The sequence below is a fragment of the Apodemus sylvaticus genome, chromosome 5 (assembly GCF_947179515.1).
Source record: "Apodemus sylvaticus chromosome 5, mApoSyl1.1, whole genome shotgun sequence".
NCBI lineage: Eukaryota > Metazoa > Chordata > Mammalia > Rodentia > Muridae > Apodemus > Apodemus sylvaticus.
In genome coordinates, this window is record NC_067476.1 from 163,068,946 (window position 1) to 163,087,921 (window position 18,976).

At 53.4% G+C, this 18,976-nt stretch overlaps 1 protein-coding gene across 1 annotated transcript in view; it reads left to right on the plus strand.

Moving 5' to 3' along the window:
* Cdh4 (cadherin 4) overlaps nucleotides 1–18,976 on the plus strand; it is a 478,659-nt gene that overhangs the window by 434,709 nt on the left and 24,974 nt on the right. Inside the window, exons 7-8 of the mRNA XM_052184496.1 lie at nucleotides 2,950–3,122; nucleotides 17,567–17,704. Coding sequence (XP_052040456.1) covers nucleotides 2,950–3,122; nucleotides 17,567–17,704 — 311 coding nt within the window. The remainder of the gene's footprint in view (nucleotides 1–2,949; nucleotides 3,123–17,566; nucleotides 17,705–18,976) is intronic.

Sequence of the window (18,976 nt, forward strand, 5' to 3'; positions counted from 1 at the left end):
GGCCGTTTCTCCACACTCTTTTGTTGGAGGCAGATATGAATCTTTACAAATGAACTGTGCTCACAGCCTGGGCATGAGGCGATGCAGACCCAGCCCACCCTGTGATGACAGGATGTCTCTGTGCCCTGCCCCCACAGCCACTGCTGTCCTGCGCCCTGGCCCTCTCTGCTTTCTGCACAGCCCCTGGGCATGAGTCCAGATGAACACACTTCCCTTCCTGGCCTCCATGGCCACACTTGCCATAGTTTTTCATGGAACATGTGCAAAACTGTCCTGCACTCCTCACCGTCCCCCAGGGATGGCCATGAGCCCAGGTTACCTCCATCCACCCACATCCTAAGCATCAGGGCGCAAAGGAGTTAAAGCACCCACTAAGGGACACATGAACAGTCAGAGTAAAGAGAGAGAGGGGCCAAGAAGGGGAGAGTGGAAAAGGGCAGCCACCTCTCAGCTGACACTCACAGGAGGCAAAAATGTTAGAGACTGCCCAAGAGCCTGCCCCTCAGACTATCAGGCATCCTCAAGGGCCTGCTGCGTGGACAGTACAGAGGCCATTGGGGTGTAGAACAGCCATGGGCAGCAGGAGGGAAGGGACGCCACAGCCAGGGCAGCTTTCCAGGCCGCCTCATTCCCCCACCCCCACCCCCCACACACCTTCTCTCCGCACCTACAGAAAGAAAAACTAAACCTGCAGAGCCTCTGCTCTGCTCCAGGGCTGGGAATGTTCCTGGGCCGTTTCCATGGCAACCCATAACCATGGCCTGCTTCTTCCTTTTGGCTCAAAGTGTTCAAGCCTGGAGCATCCTCACCTCACCCTAAGGGCTGGCCTTGCAGACAGCCCGCTCTCCTGATTTCCAAACTGGGTTAGGCTTTAGGAGTTCTCTCTTCCCAGTAACTCCAGTTCCCACTCCCCACTCTGCTGGTTCTTCCCTCCCTCCCTCCCTCCATCCTCCCTCCCTCCCTCCATCCTCCCTCCCTCTCTCTCTTTTTCTCTCTCTCTCCTCCTTCCCTCTATTCTCTCTCCTTTTTCTCTACCTCCCTTCCTCCTCTACCTTCCTCTCTTTCTCCCTCCCTCCCTCTCCCTCTCTTTCTCTCTTTCTCTCTCTCCTCCTTCCCTCTCTCCTCTCTCCCTTCTCTTCCTCCCTTCCTCCTCTATCCTCTCTCCCTCCCTCTCTCTCCCTCCCTTCCTTCCTCACCCTCCCTCCCCCCCTCTCTTTCCCCCCCCTCTCTCTCCTCCTTCCCTCTCTCCTCTCACCATTCTCTCTCCCTCCCTTCCTCCTCTATCCTCTCTCTCCCTCCCTTCCTTCTTCCCTCCCTCCCCCTCTCTCCCTCCCTCTTTTTCTCCTTCCCCAACCCACATTTTATCATCTAATGCCCAAGTGACACCCACTCACTCTTAGATCCTGCCTAGCCTGCCACACTCACTCCGCAGCTGCCACAGGTTGTGTGGTCATGTGTCAGTCTCTCTCCTCACTTTTATACATTGTTACTCTAAAGCGCAGAGTTGGCCTCAGTGAACCCCAGTGAGCCTCAAGTCTTCTCCCCAGCCTTTGTCTTATTCAGCTCAGACCCGCCCTAGTTTACATAGTAGCCAGATCCCTTTTGCAAACTTGCCCTCCTGGCTATGAACTTCATGACCCGAGAATATGTTTTCCAGCTAACGCTGTATTTTGAGCTCACTGCAGATTCATGCCTATGGCGGATCCACTCTGTTCCCCAGCAAGGGCAACCCCTCCCCAGGGGCTTTGCTTCTCTGCCAGGGAGGGTCTACATCCTCTCCTATCCCAACTCCTCTCTTGGAAAGCCTCTTCTGCCTCCTCTGCCGACCACATTTTCATCAATTTATTTTGATCTTACTGTCAGCCTGGGCTGGCCTAGAACCTGGCCAATCTTGAACTTGTGGTGGTCCTCCATCCTAAGCCTCCTGGGTGCTGAGATCCCAAGAGTGTCCCTGGGGATGGTGGCAGTCCACCTTCCCACCCAGTTAACCTGTGTGTCTTCTCTTGAACATGGGCCTCCCTTATTCCTAGGAAACACTGTTCATTTGCAGTTCCGTATCTGCCTGTCTGTGGTGCTTCTCTCAGTATCAGTGAGAATGGGTTAACAGTTCTCTGGCTGACCTCATTCATAAAGCTGAGCGCAGGGCATGACACCCGCATGCCACAGTCAGTAAGTGTAGCACATTTGTCTCATTCACACAATGGAGTAGTACTCAGTTATAAAAAAGAGGGAGGTTCAGAAATTCTAAGCTCAGTGAACAAAGCCAGACACAAACGGCCACAGATTATGTAACCTCGTTACATGAAGCACCCAGAATAGGCAAATGTCAGAAACAGAAGTCAGACCAGAGCCTGGGAAGCTGGGACAAAGGATACGGAGGGACTGGGGATGTCTGTGCTTTCTCTCCAGAGTGAGGATTGCCTTCTGCAGGTACATGGTGGAGATAGCTATTTTCGATTTCATGAGGATATCAAAACCTTGGGCTTGTCTTTTTTTTTTTTAAGGGAAAATTTTATGTGCATTATTTATGTTTCCGTAACAGTATCTTTATGGAGTCCCTCCATTTATACCCATCAGCAGGACTTCACTCAGTATCATTTGGTCCTCAGGAAGCAGTCTTGCCATCCCCAGCCTCAGGCCCTGCAGCTCAGGAGCTGGCAGTCCTGACTCAGGGCAGGTCCTGCTGCCAGCACCCACCGAGTAGTGACAAAGCACTTCCCCATCAAGGTTTGCTCTGTCCTCTGCAGAGCAAGGAAATGTTCAGAACAATGTCAGGGAACCCGCCAGTGGGAGCTGAAGAGCTACCTCAGACAATGGGCAGCTCCTAGAGCACACTGTGTAGAAGGATGCTGCAGACACAGGCCATTGCATCATCGAGAGCCCTGGGTGTGTGCCAGGGCAGGTGTCTGCAGGTCAGACCATCCCCAGCTGACCTGCTATCTGTTCCAGGTACATACGTGATGACTGTCACAGCCAACGATGCAGATGACAGCACCACAGCCAATGGCATGGTGAGGTACAGGATTGTCACCCAGACACCCCAGAGCCCATCCCAGAATATGTTCACCATCAACAGTGAAACAGGGGACATCGTGACCGTGGCAGCGGGCCTGGACCGAGAGGTGAGATGGGCCCTGAGCTCCGGGGGAGCTCTTTGATCCAAAGGGACACCGGGTTAGGGATCCCAGTGATGTTCAGTGCTTGGGCTGGGGGGAAACAGACCCAGAGGGGTACTGGCCTTGCTCGACGCTCGGGGTGAGTCAGCAGCTGACACCTGTGAGATCCCCCAACATGCCCAGTGGTACCTGTAGTACATCAGGGATTCAGAAAAGTGGGGGTGAACTCCCTAGTTCTCAGAGTCCTATTACCACTATACTCCAGGTCCGGGGTCCCTTGAAGTCCACCTCCCTGAGCTGGACCACCACAAGTCAGTAGCTGCGAGCCCTCCCTGACATAACAGGCATATGAGGGTGGGTGTTCCTGCACTCCAGGCCTGCCTAGGCCATCAAGATGGTCAACTTACCTGGAATTTGTGTAAGAGAAGGTAGATCAGCCAGAAAAAGGAGAGCTGACCACCTAGCCCTGTCCAGCCCACCTTCAGGGTCCTGGAAGACCTGGCAGTGCCCAGCCAGCAGCATCAGGACATTTGTCTGCCCTTACCACAGATCGGCTTCCTGTGCACCCTGTGACCCTGTGACCAGAGGCTGGCCACACTGGGATCCTTTGTAGAAGTGTGGCCACAGCTTCCTGGGCATCTCTGTCTTGGTAGCCAAGGCTGTCCCCTTTGCAAGTCAGCAGCTCTGGAAGCAGCTCCGCAGTCGCACTCTCCAGGTCTGCAGGGCCCTGACACAAGCCTGGGCTGCTCTGCCAGAAGTGGGGACTCCTGGTGATCAGCTGTGGGAGTGAGCTGCAAGGAGGAAGCACGCTCCTCCCCAGGAGTGCCCACATCTGGGGAAGTTGGCGGGTCTGAGAGTTATGGAGCACCTGAGGCCTTCAGTTCCCAACTTGGCTCGAAAACTCAGAGCTCTCTGAAAATTCAAACTGTCCCTGACTGTCTAAGCTTTAGAGCAGTGCACAAAGCAGTACATGGACAATGACCCTTTGTAGTTATGTGACAGGAGGGGTCGGGTGTCAGCCTTAAAGCCATTGTGGGTTCTACTCAGCTGGGATGTGTGACCACAGCATGTCAGAGGGCACAGAGTCCCACTGGACCTTCATCTGTGATGGAAGGGCAATGCTGGCCTTTGGGCTTTAAGGATCAGAGGGGTGCATGTATGCATGTGTGTGCTCATATCTGCATCTGAGTCTGTGTCTGTGTGTACTTGATGCGGACAGAGAGGCATTAGGAGGTGTCTTCATGCTGTGTGCAACTGAGGTTGGGAGTCGGGGTGTGGGCCAAGCATACTTTAGACATCCAACCTGTCCCAGCACCTCTCCAAGGAGAAACTGAGCCCAGCATGGGCTGGCATGATGGAGCAGACCTCAACCTCAGTGCTTTCCTCTGTCTCCTCCTCCTCTTCCTCTTCCTTCTCCTCCTCTTCTTTTCCCTCTCTTCCTTCTCTTCCTTCTCCTCCTCTTCCTCTTTTTCCTTTCCCTCCTCCCTCCTCCTTTCCCTCCTCTTCCTCCTCTTCTCCCTCCTCCTCTCCCTCCTCCTCCCCTTCCCTTCTTTCTTCCCCTCCTCTTCTTCCTCCTCCTGTCCCTCTTCTTCTTCCTCTTCTTCTTTCTCCCTCCTCCTCTCCCTCCTCCTCTCCTCCTCCTCTCCCTCCTCTCCCTCCTCTTCCCCCTCCTCTTCTCTCTCCCCTTCCTCTCCCTTCTCCTCCTCCTCTCCTCCTCCTTTCCCTTCTCCTCCCCCTTCTCTTCTCTTTCTCCCTCCTCTCCCTTCTCCTCCTCTTCTCCTCCTCCTCTCCCCCTCCTCTTCTGGAGCTGATCAGACACACTGTGGTGACCTGATTTCTCCTGTCTTCCTCAATTACTTCAATTGCTAATGTTCAATTCCAGCAAAATTCTCTTCTCTCCCCTGGTTTTCACCTCATTCTCCAGGAACAGAGCTGAGTTGCAGGAGAGGAAAGAGCACACAGACAGCACTGGCTTCAGGCATGACTATGTTAATCCTTGAGGTTTGAAAGCCAGGGATAGAGACTGGGTTAAATTCCAAACAAAAATGGCTGCATTTGGCATGCTGTCTTTAGCTAGGAGATCTGGCCTTCCTGTGTTCAAAGAGACAGGGATGATCACAACAGGGCCAGTAAGGAAGGATTGCCACAGCGTTGGCACAGAGACCCATCCAAGTCCGGGACCTAGAGAAGGAGAGCCCTGTGGACAAACCAGTAGACATTGTCACACAAAAGACAAAAGGGCTCCAATCTACACATTTGGTGAGAGCTTCTGATGCCATCACCCAGAGAGTCAGTACCCAGCCAGTGGCTCCCAATCCCCTACCAAGTTGCTCTCCACTAAATCAGGACAGCCTGAGCTGAACCCTTGTTCCTGCAGAGCAGGGGTGTGTGAGCCCAGGTGGACTGTAATAGACTCGGGTCTGAGCCTCTCCCAAGAAAGGCCTATAATACAGGAGGCACGGGGGATACAGAGCATGCCCCATTCTGAGAGTTGAGCGGCTACCGTATGCCCTGCACTGCAGCCCAGGCGATGGACAGATTCAGGCCCTAACTCGGTATGTCGTTCTAGGTGGGAATCAGTAAACTGTAACTGGAGAATGATGCAGGATGGGAGGGCTCAGAGATCTAGAAGGGCCCCTTGACAGACCTGTCTGTGTTACCCCTGCCAGTAACTGGTCTCCAGGGCCCAGGCACAGAAAGTCACGTCTGTGACAGGCCCAGCCGCAGTGAAAGCAAGACCACCTGGGGACACAAATACCCAGGTTCCTGGGCCCTCTCCCCTGATGACACTGGTCCTCTCAAGCCTAGAACACTGGCATCTGTGTGTTCTTCCCATGGGTTACTAGGGCTGGCTGCCTTTGTGAGCTGGAGGTAGAACTGGTGCCCATGACACCTTAGGAGCCACAGAAAGTCCTTCCATTTCATTGCCATGAAACCCCTGTCTCTTCCCTTGGAGAAACTGCCTCTGTGTGCCCAGCACCATGTGCTCACTGGGCTGAGGGCTCAAAGTCTTGGTTCCATAGAGGGACCTGTAAATTGAACACTGAAGATGCCATTTGCTACCCGGTGAGGGTGAGGGATCTGTCTAGGAGGAAGCGGGCTTTATGCCCTTGGCAAGACCCTGGTATGTTGATGGGTCATGGCTGCTGGGAAGCTCAGTTGATACCCAACCCCTCCCTCCTTATCTCCTCTACCCACTTCCTCCCTCTCCTCCTCCTTCTCCTCCCTGCTCTCTGTCCTCCTCATTCCTTCTTCCCAGTAGAAGAGAGCTCCCTGGTGGTAGGAAGCCCCCAGAATGTTCTTTCTCAAGTTCTCAGATTCTCAGGTTCTCTGCCTCGGGACTGGGGGGCCACTGGTAAGTATAGTGCCTCTGTAGGAGGCTTTCCTGGTGCAGGTGTCTGCCCTGCGCTCTGAGGGCCTTGTCCTTCAGGCTACCTGAAGATGCTTCCTGCTGGCATCTAGCAAAGGCCTCTGTGGTACACTGGCCTCACCTAGACACCTCACCGCACGTTAGTTGACTGTCCCCTGGCCTTTGTAAACTGGAGAAAGGAGTACTAGGACTGAGCACATAGGACCCAGCCAGCGCCAAGGCATTACCTCGCTCAAGAATCTTAGTCTATGTGGAAGATTTTAGAGCGCCATTTCTCCATTACATCCACTACCTGCTCCAGCTGGCCATGAGCACGGGCCAAATCTGAACTACCTCATCCAGGCTCCTCAGTGTCCGCTGTCTTGTCAGGAACTCCTGTCCACCACCATGCCCCAGGTGGTGTTTGGGAGGGAACTGTGGACAGGTCCCCCTTGGCTCCACTTCCTGTTCCAGGCAGTGAACTCTCCTTAGAAAGTGGGAAACTCCAGAGCATGATTGCCATGCGTCTAATTAGGAGAGCCCTATGAAGTGACGCTTCTGCATGATTAAATGTCAGGAGAGACTTGGACGAGGCACGAGGGGCTCAAGTGCCTCTCGGGTCCCGGCCCCACCTGCTAATCCCGCTCATCTCACCACCTTCCCTAATTAGAATATTTATGGCCTAATAAGAAGCTGAGCACCACTCCTGAAGGCTCCAAAGGTGGGAACTGAGCTCGGAGGCAGCAGGGGGGTTGATTGCTGAGCTTCGTGATTAGCAGCTAACTGTACAGTGCTACACTCTCCACTCTCACCTCCACTCTCACCCCCGTGAGGCTGATTCCACTGCTGTGGGCTCCATCCAGTTCAGGTCCCACCATGTGGTGACCATCAGCTGGTCGCCTTGCTCAGTCTCAAATTTCTCCCCGACACGGTGGGCCAGGTTAATTATCCTGGGGATGGAAGCTATCCGGAGGAAAGCCAAACCAGCCCCTTCCTGTATTTATTTAAACTCCTGCCACACTCTTGTCAGATGGAAAGAGCTCTGTTTTCTCCAGCAAAAAAAGAGAGAGAGAGAGGAAGGAAGAAAGGAAGGAAGGAAGGAAGGAAGGAAGGAAGGAAGGAAGGAAGGAAGGAAGGAAAGGAAGGAAGGAAGGAAGGAAGGAAGAAAGAAAGAAAGAAAGAAAGAAAGAAAGAAAGAAAGAAAGAAAGAAAGAAAGAAAGAAAGAAAGAAAGAAAGAAAGAGCAAGTGAAGGAAGACAGGGCAACCCCACACACATAGCTACAGAGCTGTCAGCCTGGCCTCTGCTCTTCCAAATGTCTCCTGACTCAAGCGTGGCGTGCGTGGGGTCACAGGCCCCTTACCTCCCAGGCCTCGCTGAATGCAGCTCTCAGGGTTCCAGCAGCCCCATGCTATCAGACCTTTGCAGAAACAAGCCTTTTCTGTGGTAACGACTATCGATCTTTTTTCTTATCACAAAAGCTACTTCTCTTTGGTAGAAAAGAAGTCAGCCCGAAAAAGGAAATACCAGGCCTTCATCCCACAGCGTGGTAAGAAAGTTCTGATGCAGGCTGTGGCCTTCCCTGAGCCTCATGTGCCTGCCTGTCCCGTGTCCTTTCAAATGGTCCTTGAAACCACTGGGGCACTGAGTAAGTTAGTTGTGCTGAGCTGCGAAGACCCTTTTGTCTCTCCCTACACACCAGGGACTGTCCTCTGCCTTCACAAACTCTCTTGTGCTCCTTCCCTGATCTCCGTCTTCATCGGTGTCAACAGAAGTCAGAGAGACCATTTTAGCTGACACCATGAAACCCTAAAACACAGACAGAACAGAGAACTTGAGGGTCCAGGGACAAGAAGGCTTCAGGACTGGTCAGCTCTATGCCACAGAGTCACCACCCACAGCTCTTTGTCACTCACTCTGCCCTCTGCTGACACCACATGCAGAAGTCAACATACTAAGGAAAGATAACTGTCCCTACATGTGGCCTCTTGTGAGCATGAACATCCCTCGGGGATACTCTGTAAATGTCTTGTCTTCCGCTGGATTGGTGATGATCACCACCTGAGCCCAGGCCAGCTTCTGTTCAGAGTGTGGACCATCATGACAGGCTGGGGTCATCAGGGCGTCTCTGCAGCCAGGACTGCATAGCAGTTCCTCCCTATGGACAGAACTCCTGGCACTTCCACATTCTGAAACTTTCACATATGCCAAGTACCAAAAGTTCTGATCCCTACAGTTGTAGGAAAGTCACAGCCCACAGCTAACTGGCTTCAGAAGGCCCAACACAGACAAAGCCATGTCCAGCCAGAAGACAGGAGGCTCTGGAATCAGAGAAGACAACCAGCCCAGGGTGTGAGGGACAGATGATGCTCTAGAAACAAGGTTCCTGAATGGCAGGGGAGGCTGACCCATAGGACAAGCCGATGGCTTCAAGGATGATCAGTCAGGCTATACCCACCAAGAGGAGCCAAAGAAGAACTCTGGAACCCACGGGCCTTTAGCTTCCCAGAAGTAAAGGAGCTTCAACAGTGCCCAGGCTACATAGAGATGGGGTATTGCCTGGGCACTCAGCACCCTCATGGTGGAGGGGAAGGAGGGGTATGTCTTAGGGTGAACAGACACCATGACTGGAGCAACTCTTATAAGGACAGCATTTAACTGGGGCTGGCTTACAGGTTGAGGTTCAGTCCATTATCATCAAGGTGGGACCATGGCAGCACCCAGGCAGGCATGGTACAGAAGGAGCTAAGAGTTTTGCATCTTCATCTGAAGGCTGCTAGCAGAAGACTGGCTCCCAGGCAGCTAGGATGAGGGTCTTAAAGCCCACGCCCACAGGGGCGCACACCTACTCCAACAGGGCCACACCTCGTAATAGTGCCACTCCCTGGGCAGAGCATATCAAACCATTACAGTTGGAATCAGCTTAGAAGGGACATCTCCCACCAGTTCCCAGCAGCTGGGAGCTGAATCTCTCAAACTGGGCTAAGGTGGTGCCACAGAGCCAGAGGAGAGCCTCTGGGAAGGTGCAGTAGCAGTGTGGCCTACCTCTCAGCCAGAAATGAAAGGCCATTGTACCCACTAACCACGGTGAGGATCACGGCTCAACCTGCTTGGGACTGCTTCAAGGTCTCTCCTACCTTAGAGCCTCCACTGACAGTGAGCCAGCTGTTGTCTGTCCCCAGAAACAACCCACCAGGTTGGCACAGATGGAGACAGATAGACATCATATCCTCACATAGAAGAGCCAAGCCAGGGTGCAGAGTAGCAGAAACTCTCTAGGCCAGGAGTGAGGGAGAGACCCCAATACCTTGAGACCCAGAGTCCCTGGAGTCATTGCCCAACCACAGGCCTGGTCCACTTAGTGTCCGTACTGGACAAAATGGTGGCACCGAAAATGCACCCTCATCTAGCATTTGGAGGCCAGGAGCTTCTTTACCCCTTTTGGGAAAACGTCCTTGAGATAAGACATTAGGACCTGGAAAGGTCATCTGGACTTGGGTGCGCCCAGACCTACAAACTGGGGTCCAGTAAGAATCACGTGGAGGAAGATCTGAGAGAGACACAAGGAGGACAGTCACCAGACAGTGTCAGAAGGAGGAGAAGCCTAAGGAAGAGAGGGGCCATAGGAGGGAGGATGGGGAGACTAGAACATGCGATGGAGTCAGCACAGGAAGGGACAGGAAGGGACGGGATGATATTTTGTTATAACTGTGTCCCACATAGAAACACTGCTGCTTAATCTACTAGGAAAGCCACCTAGTGAGCCGTGATGTGATCCCATCTTGCTCTGGATTTTGGTCTGTTCTTACTTAAGGCCCCCTTAGGCCTCTCAGCCATGAGCAATACTTCAGCTGCATGCCAGAAAGGCAGACAGCAACACAGTGGTACATCTATCACAAGACCATCTTACAGCCCTTGCTGCCACAGACCACCGAGTCCCTGCCGAGAGGTGAAAGCCCCTTCTCTCAGGTTCTTCCTCTGGCGTCTGGACTGCCAGGTTGGAAGCCTTTCTGTTCCTTTTTTTCTTCTCAGAGGGCCCTACCTGAGGTGGGCCTTGCAGGAAGCAGGGCTGAGGTCTCCCTCAAGAGGATCTGGCTTGCGGACATTGGGGACATGAAGGACACGTATGGAGAGTCATGCTCCAAGCAGTTGCTCCTGTGGTCACACTCTGTGTGTGCGTGTGCATGTGCGTGTGCGTGTGCGTGTGTGTGTGTGTGTGTGTGTGTGCTGCTCTGTCATAGCCATGTCTGGCCATGCACAAGAGAGAGGCAGGACAGATTGCCATGGTAAAGGTACCTGACAGGAAGCTCTGCAGAGCATTGTAGAAAAACAGATGAGCCTCTCTCTGGCCACCCCAGGCAAACAGAGAGGCTGCTTGCTTTTTAGACTTTTTCTAGTACCAGGAACTGACCCCAGGGCTCCAGCACCAAGCTGCACCCCAACCCAAGTTTTTAATCATTGGCTCCACGGGAAAACATCTTGGCAAGGGCAGAGCAGTGTATGGTGATACAGGCACCCCCAGGAGCAGGGCTGCCTGCAAGATGCCACCCCAGCAAACCCAGAGACATCCAGGCACTTCCAAAAATATCCACAAATATTCAGACGTGTCCAGAAACTCCAGTGACACTCAGACATGTCCCAAAATGTACAGACACATTCAGAAACGTGTGACATGTTGTTGGCAAGGACATCTGCATGGGGATTTTAAGGCATGCCTTCTCCAAGCGTTTCCAGAGCTTCCCAGACAACACCTCCCTACAACCTCCGCTTGGCAGCCACTCAAAAGGATCAAGGCCAGAGAAAGCAGGACACTGTCCTTCCTTTTCCAAAGATGGAAACAAAACCACAGACCCTGTCTCAGCTACCTTCCCAGCTCCACTCAGGACAAAAGCAAGCAAACCCCAGGGATCCAGCAACCTGGCACTGGGCCCTAACATTGCTCTCCCCCGGCAGCGCTGAGGTCCAGCCACGGCCTGCCCAGAGAGCCTGAAGGGCCCTGAAACATGGCCTAAGCACCAAGGGAGCTGGCAGGACCGGAACCTGCTCACACCCACAGCTGTTCTGGCCAGGCTGACCGGGAGCCCTGGAGAGCCGGGGCAGGTGTCAGCAGGGAGCACGGAGGTGGCGGCCGGCAGAGGAAGCTGGGATGGAATGCCAGCAGCACCCGTCCCTGTGTCAGGAGCCCTGCAGGACCCGCGGGGCTGTGCTTGCCTCCATCTTGAGTCCTCCCACACCCATCCACTGCGGTGCTTGCACAGGAGAGTCCCGTGCTTTCTGCTCTTGCCTATTTTCCTCTCCCCTGACCTCTTCCTTCAAGGGCTACCAGAAGTGGCCTTCAAAGGCATGGTCAAAGAGACCACCATGGAGGCCAAGCAAAGAGATAGGAATGCCCACACTGTGACCTTCATTTACCTCTAAGTGTGAAGGGATAGTGACAAATCCAGACAGGTTGGTCTCAGTCCCCAGATCAGGGTCTTCCTGGGCTCTGACAAGCAGCAGGGCAGAGCATAGCTTAGCTCAGGATCACCCAGTCACAGTCTCCAAGCCAAGTCCAACCTGTGCCTGCATTGTACCTTCATATAGACACACACACACACACCTCCCTGTATGCATCCACAGTATCCCTCCATCCATCAGTCCAGACACTGAGATCTTTCCCTGTGGCAATCACCAGAGGTTGGGGTGCAGAGTAGCCAGAGCAGCCCAAGACAGTCCGTGTCACCTGCTGCAGCAGGGCCCTCTCCTCCCATGGGGTTTCAGATCCGAGGTCTCAAACAGGCAGCCAGAGACAACAGCCGCAGCCACAGATGGACGCTGTATCTATTGGTTATCTCTGAACTTTGCCAGTGTTTAAGCAGGCTTTGTACATAAATCCTCTGGATCCTTCGAAAGCATGGTGCTCACCTCCCTGCATGCTTCTCTGGAGGGACTTAGAGGCCAGAAACTGCCTGAGCCCAAGTGTCTACAACCTCTGAGTGCACACACACACACACACACACACACACCACATACACACATACCACATACACACACATAAACACCACACACACACACATAAACACCACACACACACACACACACACACACACACACACACACACGGTACCACCCCCTGGCTGGCTGCACTGGGCATCGAGTGTTTGCTTCCAGGAAGCATTACTCCCAACTACTACCAACAGAGAGAAGGAAAGAGTGTCAAAGCACCATGGTCCCCAGCCCAGAGCAGAAAGGAAGGTGTCCTTTTGGTTACAAGTGTCTAGGCAGCAGACTCCCTGGGTTCCAATTTCCCATCTCTCAGACAGGTCTCACCTCAGATGTTACCTGCTCTCATCTCCATCTGCCCTTTCTGGTCCCTCGAGCTTCCTGTGTGTGTGTATGTGTGTGTGTGTGTGTGTGTGTGTGTGTGTGTGTGTAAGCACAGGAGAAGATGAGCGTGGGCACATGTGTGTCAGCACAGGAGAAGACTAGTGCTTCATCTTGTGACCACCCTCATCTCCTGTGCTTACACACACATTCACACACACGTGTTCACACTCTTTTCCTGTGCTTACACACACATACACACACACATGTGACCACACTCATCTTCTCCTGTGCTTACACACACACACACACACACACACACACACACTCACGCATGTGACCATGCTCATCTTCTCTACCCTTCCATGGTTTCCTCCCTTGCTCTGACTAATCCTAGACCTGGCTTTTGATAACTTTATATACTCAAGACAGCACTCCCCATCATAGGCCAAACTTCCTGAAGTGCGCACACACACACACACACACACACACACACGTGTACCACCTCCCCCAAGGCCTTATTATGAACCATTTCCTCTGCTGCCCACAGTCCTCTCCAAGAATATTAAGAGGAGATGGTTAACTCAGTTAGCACCCCATGCCGACCTCCCTGCATCCATGTGCATAGTCCTCGCCGTTGTCTGAAGTGACTGTTTTCCTGTATTTACTGTCTGCTTTCTTCCTCGGAGCCCTGCATCTCAGTGTCCCCCTTGGGACACTACTACACCGCCGGTATCTGTGATTGGCTCCTAGCACCTCGTGGGCAGAGTCTATGGATACTGCCCAGCGCCTTCATAGAGCATGGGATGTTTAGCAACAGAGTCTGATCTGCCCACAAATGTCAGCGGTCCTCATTTGGAATGAGCTGTCCTGGAGCCAACCTTGGAGGGCAAAAAGGAAAGTGAGGGGGACAGGGTGCAGCCTGTGGTTTGAGGCAGCAGCCTGGAGGCAGAGAGGTTGCCAGAAAGGGCTGAGAAGGAGCCTGGATCCCTCAGCCCTCCCTGCTTAAGCAGGGACATTTCTGACACTCCAGCCTCCTTCTGTTGTGATGGGTGGTTCTTGATGGAGAGGAGAGGTAGACAGACAGTGTGGCTGTGGAGAGCAGAGCAGAGCAGCTGACTCCACCCAATGCGGGTGCCAAGCCTGAGGCTTGCTAGGCTGCCGGCTCCCCGCAGGCAGCAGCAGTGGGGAGGAGGGGCTGTGTGCACCCCACTGAGAGGAGCTGCATTCTCTCAGCTTTTGATGCAGCAGAAAGAGCTGCTGGCTGGAAAGACATAGGAGGGGAGCCCGCTCACGTGTCAGAAAGGCTCCAAGAGCAGGTGGCAGGTCTAGGCAGGAGGAGCCCATGAGTGGTTCTGTAGCTCGCTGCCACCACCCACCCACCCCAGACAGTGGAGGCAGAGTCACCACGCCAGCCACCACAGGCCCGCAGCAAGCAATGCTGAAGTCTGAGCAAGAAACGCATCCTTTGGCTCAGCAGCTGGAAGCTTCAGGCGGGACTGGAGCTTAAAGATTTATTTTTATTGTTTTTTTTAATTATGTGGTTTTTAGATGTGTGTGTGTGTGTGAGAGAGAGAGAGAGAGAGAGAGAGAGAGAGAGAGACAGAGAGACAGAGTCAGAGAGAGACAGAGACAGAGAGAGGCAGACAGAGAGAGACAGAGACAGAGAGAAAGAGACAGAAAGACCAAGACAGAGAAAGACAGAGACAGACAGAGACAGAGAAAGACAGAGAGATAGAGACAGAGAAAGACAGAGACAGAGAGAAGGAAATAGAGAGACAGAGAAAGGCAGAGAGATAGAGACAGAGAGACAGAGAAAGACAGAAACAGATGACAGAGGGAGACAGAGAGAAAGAGAAAGACAGAGACAGGGACATAGATGACAGAAAGAGAGAAAGAGAAAGACAGAAAGATAGAGACAGAGAGAGACAGAGAAAGACAGAGACACAGAGACAGAGACAGAGAGAGAAAACAAGTGAGTGCAGATGAGTTCAGCTCCTGGAGGAATCGAACTCAGGTCCTCTGCAAGAACAGCACACGTTCTGAACTACTGAGCCATCTCTCCAGCCCCAGAACCTGGTGTTCACTCATGGCCTCCAGTGAGGATGCTTGGGAAGCCCAGATCTCAGGGACTAGCACTGTCAGTGGAGGTTTGCCCAAGACCCAGGCCCTCTGCTGGCGGCCTTGGCAGCACTTAGATGACTTCCTGGTACTGACTCTTCTCTATCAAGCGCCCACCTGGGCACCCAGTGAGGTGCACACATCTCCCCCACTGAACCCCAGGCAAGGAAAGCCTCAGCAGTGGGACACGGCACTCTCATCACCCCAGGGAGAAGCCCTACAGTGCTGGTGCCACCCTCTTTACCCCCACAGGCAGCCTCTATCCATGGCCTTGCCTGGTGTGAACACGTTGTCTTAATAAGGACATCCTTACGAATTTCTGGGTCTGGCTCTTCTCATCTGACATAATGGCTCTGAGGTTTGTCTGGGCTGAGAGAAACTCCATCCCACTACATTATGTGGACACACTAGGCTTCAAGCACCCGCCAAGAACTTGCCTTTGTGGATGGTGCTGTGTGCACACTGGTGGACACCATTTGTGTGGGATTACCAGGTTGCATGCCAACTTTAGGTCCAAGTTTTCAGTTTCCACAGCACCCTTGTGCCCCTCGGCCCCACAGCTGGCCCTGCAAACCCTCTTACCCCACTCTCAGGCACAAAACTGTCTCTAGATACTGAGCAGCAGAACAGTCTCAGCTACTCCACTTCTCAATGTCTGAGGGGGCAAAGGTTCCAACAGTGACCGATGGGAAAGTCCAGGAGTAGTGACCCCTGGGAAACCAGGGAGAGCTGACACACAGCAGCCCTGAGCCCGAGAAGACCCAGAGATTCTCTCTCTGAATGGCCAACAATACCGTTGGCCTCTGTGGATGATGGAGGGATTCAGGGGTTCATATGTTTTAGCTCTCGGCCTCAATTTATACCCCCCCCCATACTGACCGCCTGCTAGGATCAGAGAGCCCAGAATGGCTTGTGCAGCCCTGGGGGTAAGGCAGTCTCAGCACCGGGGCAGCGCCTGAGGGGAAGCTGGGAGCTCCCAGCATGGGCTCAGCCTGACCTGGAGAGGGCAGCTAGCTGGACAAGCATCCAGGCTGGCAAGGAATCTTTGCTGCTTTCTAGGGCAGGCTGACTGATGCATTATTGATGGATGTTCTGCGGAATCTGCATGCTGGGCTGCAGGGATGTGAATGAAAGCCCCAGGGATGGCCATTCTGGTTATCTTCCTGATCTCTAACTTGAAAATGGTTGGATCGCTCTTTAATGAATTCACTGCAACTCTGCTGCCACCGATACTGGGGCCAGATCCAGGAGCCCTGCTCTCTGTACCCAATGGGAGCTGGGGAAGGGGTGCCACGGGAAAGCTGTTATAGGGGTGACCCCAAACATAGTATGCCTACTGCACCTTACACCTCCTTCTGTCTCTATGGAGGGGTAATACCCGTGTAGAGACTGCCAGACTCAGGGGCATGGGGGCTCAGAGGCTGATAGTAGACTCTAAAGCATGGCTGACCTGCCCCAGCCACAATAAGCCAGGGTTTTTCTGGGTCCCTGCAGTATTTTATCTCATCTTGTTGGACTAGCTTCCTTCCCAGGGTCCTGCTGTCCAGAAGCAAGCCCAGCTCGCCCTCTAGTGGCATGCTGCTGCACACACACATGTACACTACACACATGAACAGAGACCTACCTACAGGTATGTACACAACACACATATGAATATATACATATACATGCATACGGGCATACACACATTCTAACAGCCATTCGTGTGCACACATTCACATGCACGCACATGTGTTCATATATAAACATATATATTAGAGAGAGGGATGCTGGGTAGATGGAGGAATATATGGTTGGGGGTAATGACAGATGGATAGAGGAATCTTATGACCCACCCACTGCTTATGATTTTCTTGGAGCCGATGTCTGGAACTCACACACGCTTCCCTGAGTCATGTGGTGAGAACTGGCCTTTCCTAGCCTCTCAGAAGAACAGGAATAGAGGTTTAAGTCATCTAGAGGACATTCCAGAGGGGTCCTTTCTACCCTGCCTCCCAGCAGTGCCTTTGAGAAGTGGGCGGGGTCCCCACAGAGCTGCCCCCTGCTGGTCAGGAGCTCTCACTTACTCCCACAGCTGTGCTGCCCCTGGTCAAGAAAGGCATGAGATTCCAGTGCCTCTGCCTCTCTGTGAAAGCAGTGAGCAGAGGGGCCACGTGACTCTCCGGGTGCGGGCAGTGAGCAGGGGAGGGTCACATGATCCCCGCAGTGCCTGATACAGAATATCATTATTCTTTGCTTGCCTCGCTGACCACACCTGCGTCCAGGTGCTCACTGCTCCTTCACGGAGCACTTGTGAACCCAAACCTCTGTGTCTTGCATTCGCTAGCCTCTCTTTCCTTCCCTGACTCCTACTCTAGCTGGCAGTTCAGCCTTACCCCAACCCCTTAGCCTGGCACCTTGCAGGCTGTCTTCTCTGTCACACTGAAGACTGTGCAGGTTCCCTCTGAACCCTGACCTGCCCTTTCTGCCTTAACACCAAAAGTGACTGCACCCATTGAAGGCTGCTGAGAAACAGGCGTGGCCAGCCTCCTTCTGCCACAGCCTCCTACCACCAGGCAACAGCAGGTTCCCACAGCTCCAGGGAGTTCCAGGCAGCCTGTGCCAAGAATTGACCGCACCAAGGAAGCCGGTGTTCCCATCTATTGAACCGAGACTGATGTGCTGTCTTTCCCCTCCAGAAAGTCCAGCAGTACACCGTCATCGTCCAGGCCACTGACATGGAAGGAAACCTAAATTATGGTCTCTCGAACACAGCCACTGCCATCATCACGGTGACAGACGTAAATGACAACCCTCCAGAATTCACCACAAGCACAGTGAGTACCTCAGGTTCTCGCAGAGAGGCCGGTCCTAAGCTGTCATTCACAGGCACTTCCTTCTCTCTCTGTGGGAGAAGAGCTGAATGGATCCTGGGTAATGAATATCGAGGCACAGGCGAGTCATAAAGAGAGGGACACCATGCCAGCCCCTTCTAGTGGGAAAGAATGGGCCCAGACACTCCTGTGGAGAAAGCCCTAGGAAGTTAGGGGTGGGGCGTGCCCCAAGATTAAGTGATAGCTGACATATTGCTGGGTCCTTTGTAAAGTCTGGAGGAGCTGACCAATCGGGCGACCACAGCATTTGGAGAGACGTGTGTGCCTGTGCATTGGGTACCTGCCTGGGAGACACCCAGCTGGGCTTTAGCTATGGGCATGTGTGCTCTATAAGCAAGAGTCCCCTTCAACCTTGGTCCTCAGTAGACAGGGGCTGGCCCCTTGTGATTCCCATCAGCAGACAGGGAAACCGGTAAAGACAGGCTATAACACTGGACACTGGGACATCAGTGGTCAATAGTTCTTGCTGAACATGTATGTATTCGCCCAACTAGAGTATAGAAAGACCACTGTGGGCCTCCAGTCATGGGCCAGAGGAGCAGACCTCCACCCTGCCCCACCCCCACCCCACCCTGGGAGGGAAGACCCTAGAGACAGAATCTAAATCATATGACTAAATCTATCTCAGTGTGCAGCACACATGATAACCACTTCCGGGCCTCCCAATATTCTATGGAGCCCGGGTCTCAGCCACCTCTCTCTCTGTATACCAGCATCTGCATCCAGGACTCCCAAGTCCATGGTTGAGTCCTATGACCCAACCCCTCTGTGAACACAGTCCAGTCCATCCCTGAAGAGATGACAGACTGCAGGCCAGGTCAGAAGGTCACCCCCAGAGGCAAAGTGAGGGGGGACATGTATCCATAATAGTAACAACAAATACTTTGCCAGGCACATAGGTAGATACTCTCCCACTGGGCCCCAATCAGTCTACCCTATGAGCCTCTGGTCCCCAACACAGTGGAGGGCCAGGACATAGGGCTCCAGGTACACAGCCCACAGGGAACAGCTGGGACCAAACCCCGAAAAGTGGCTGCCACGTGGAGAGGAGAGGAGGGGAAAGAAGGTGTACAGCCTGTCCCTATCCTGTCCTCCTGGACCACGGCGCCATCTAGTGGCCAAACAGTAGATGGCTGACAAGCAGAGCGGCTCAGGCCCCCTGCAGACTTGTGAGTCCCGCTGGCCATAACCACAAGCAACAGGCCCAGGGAAGGA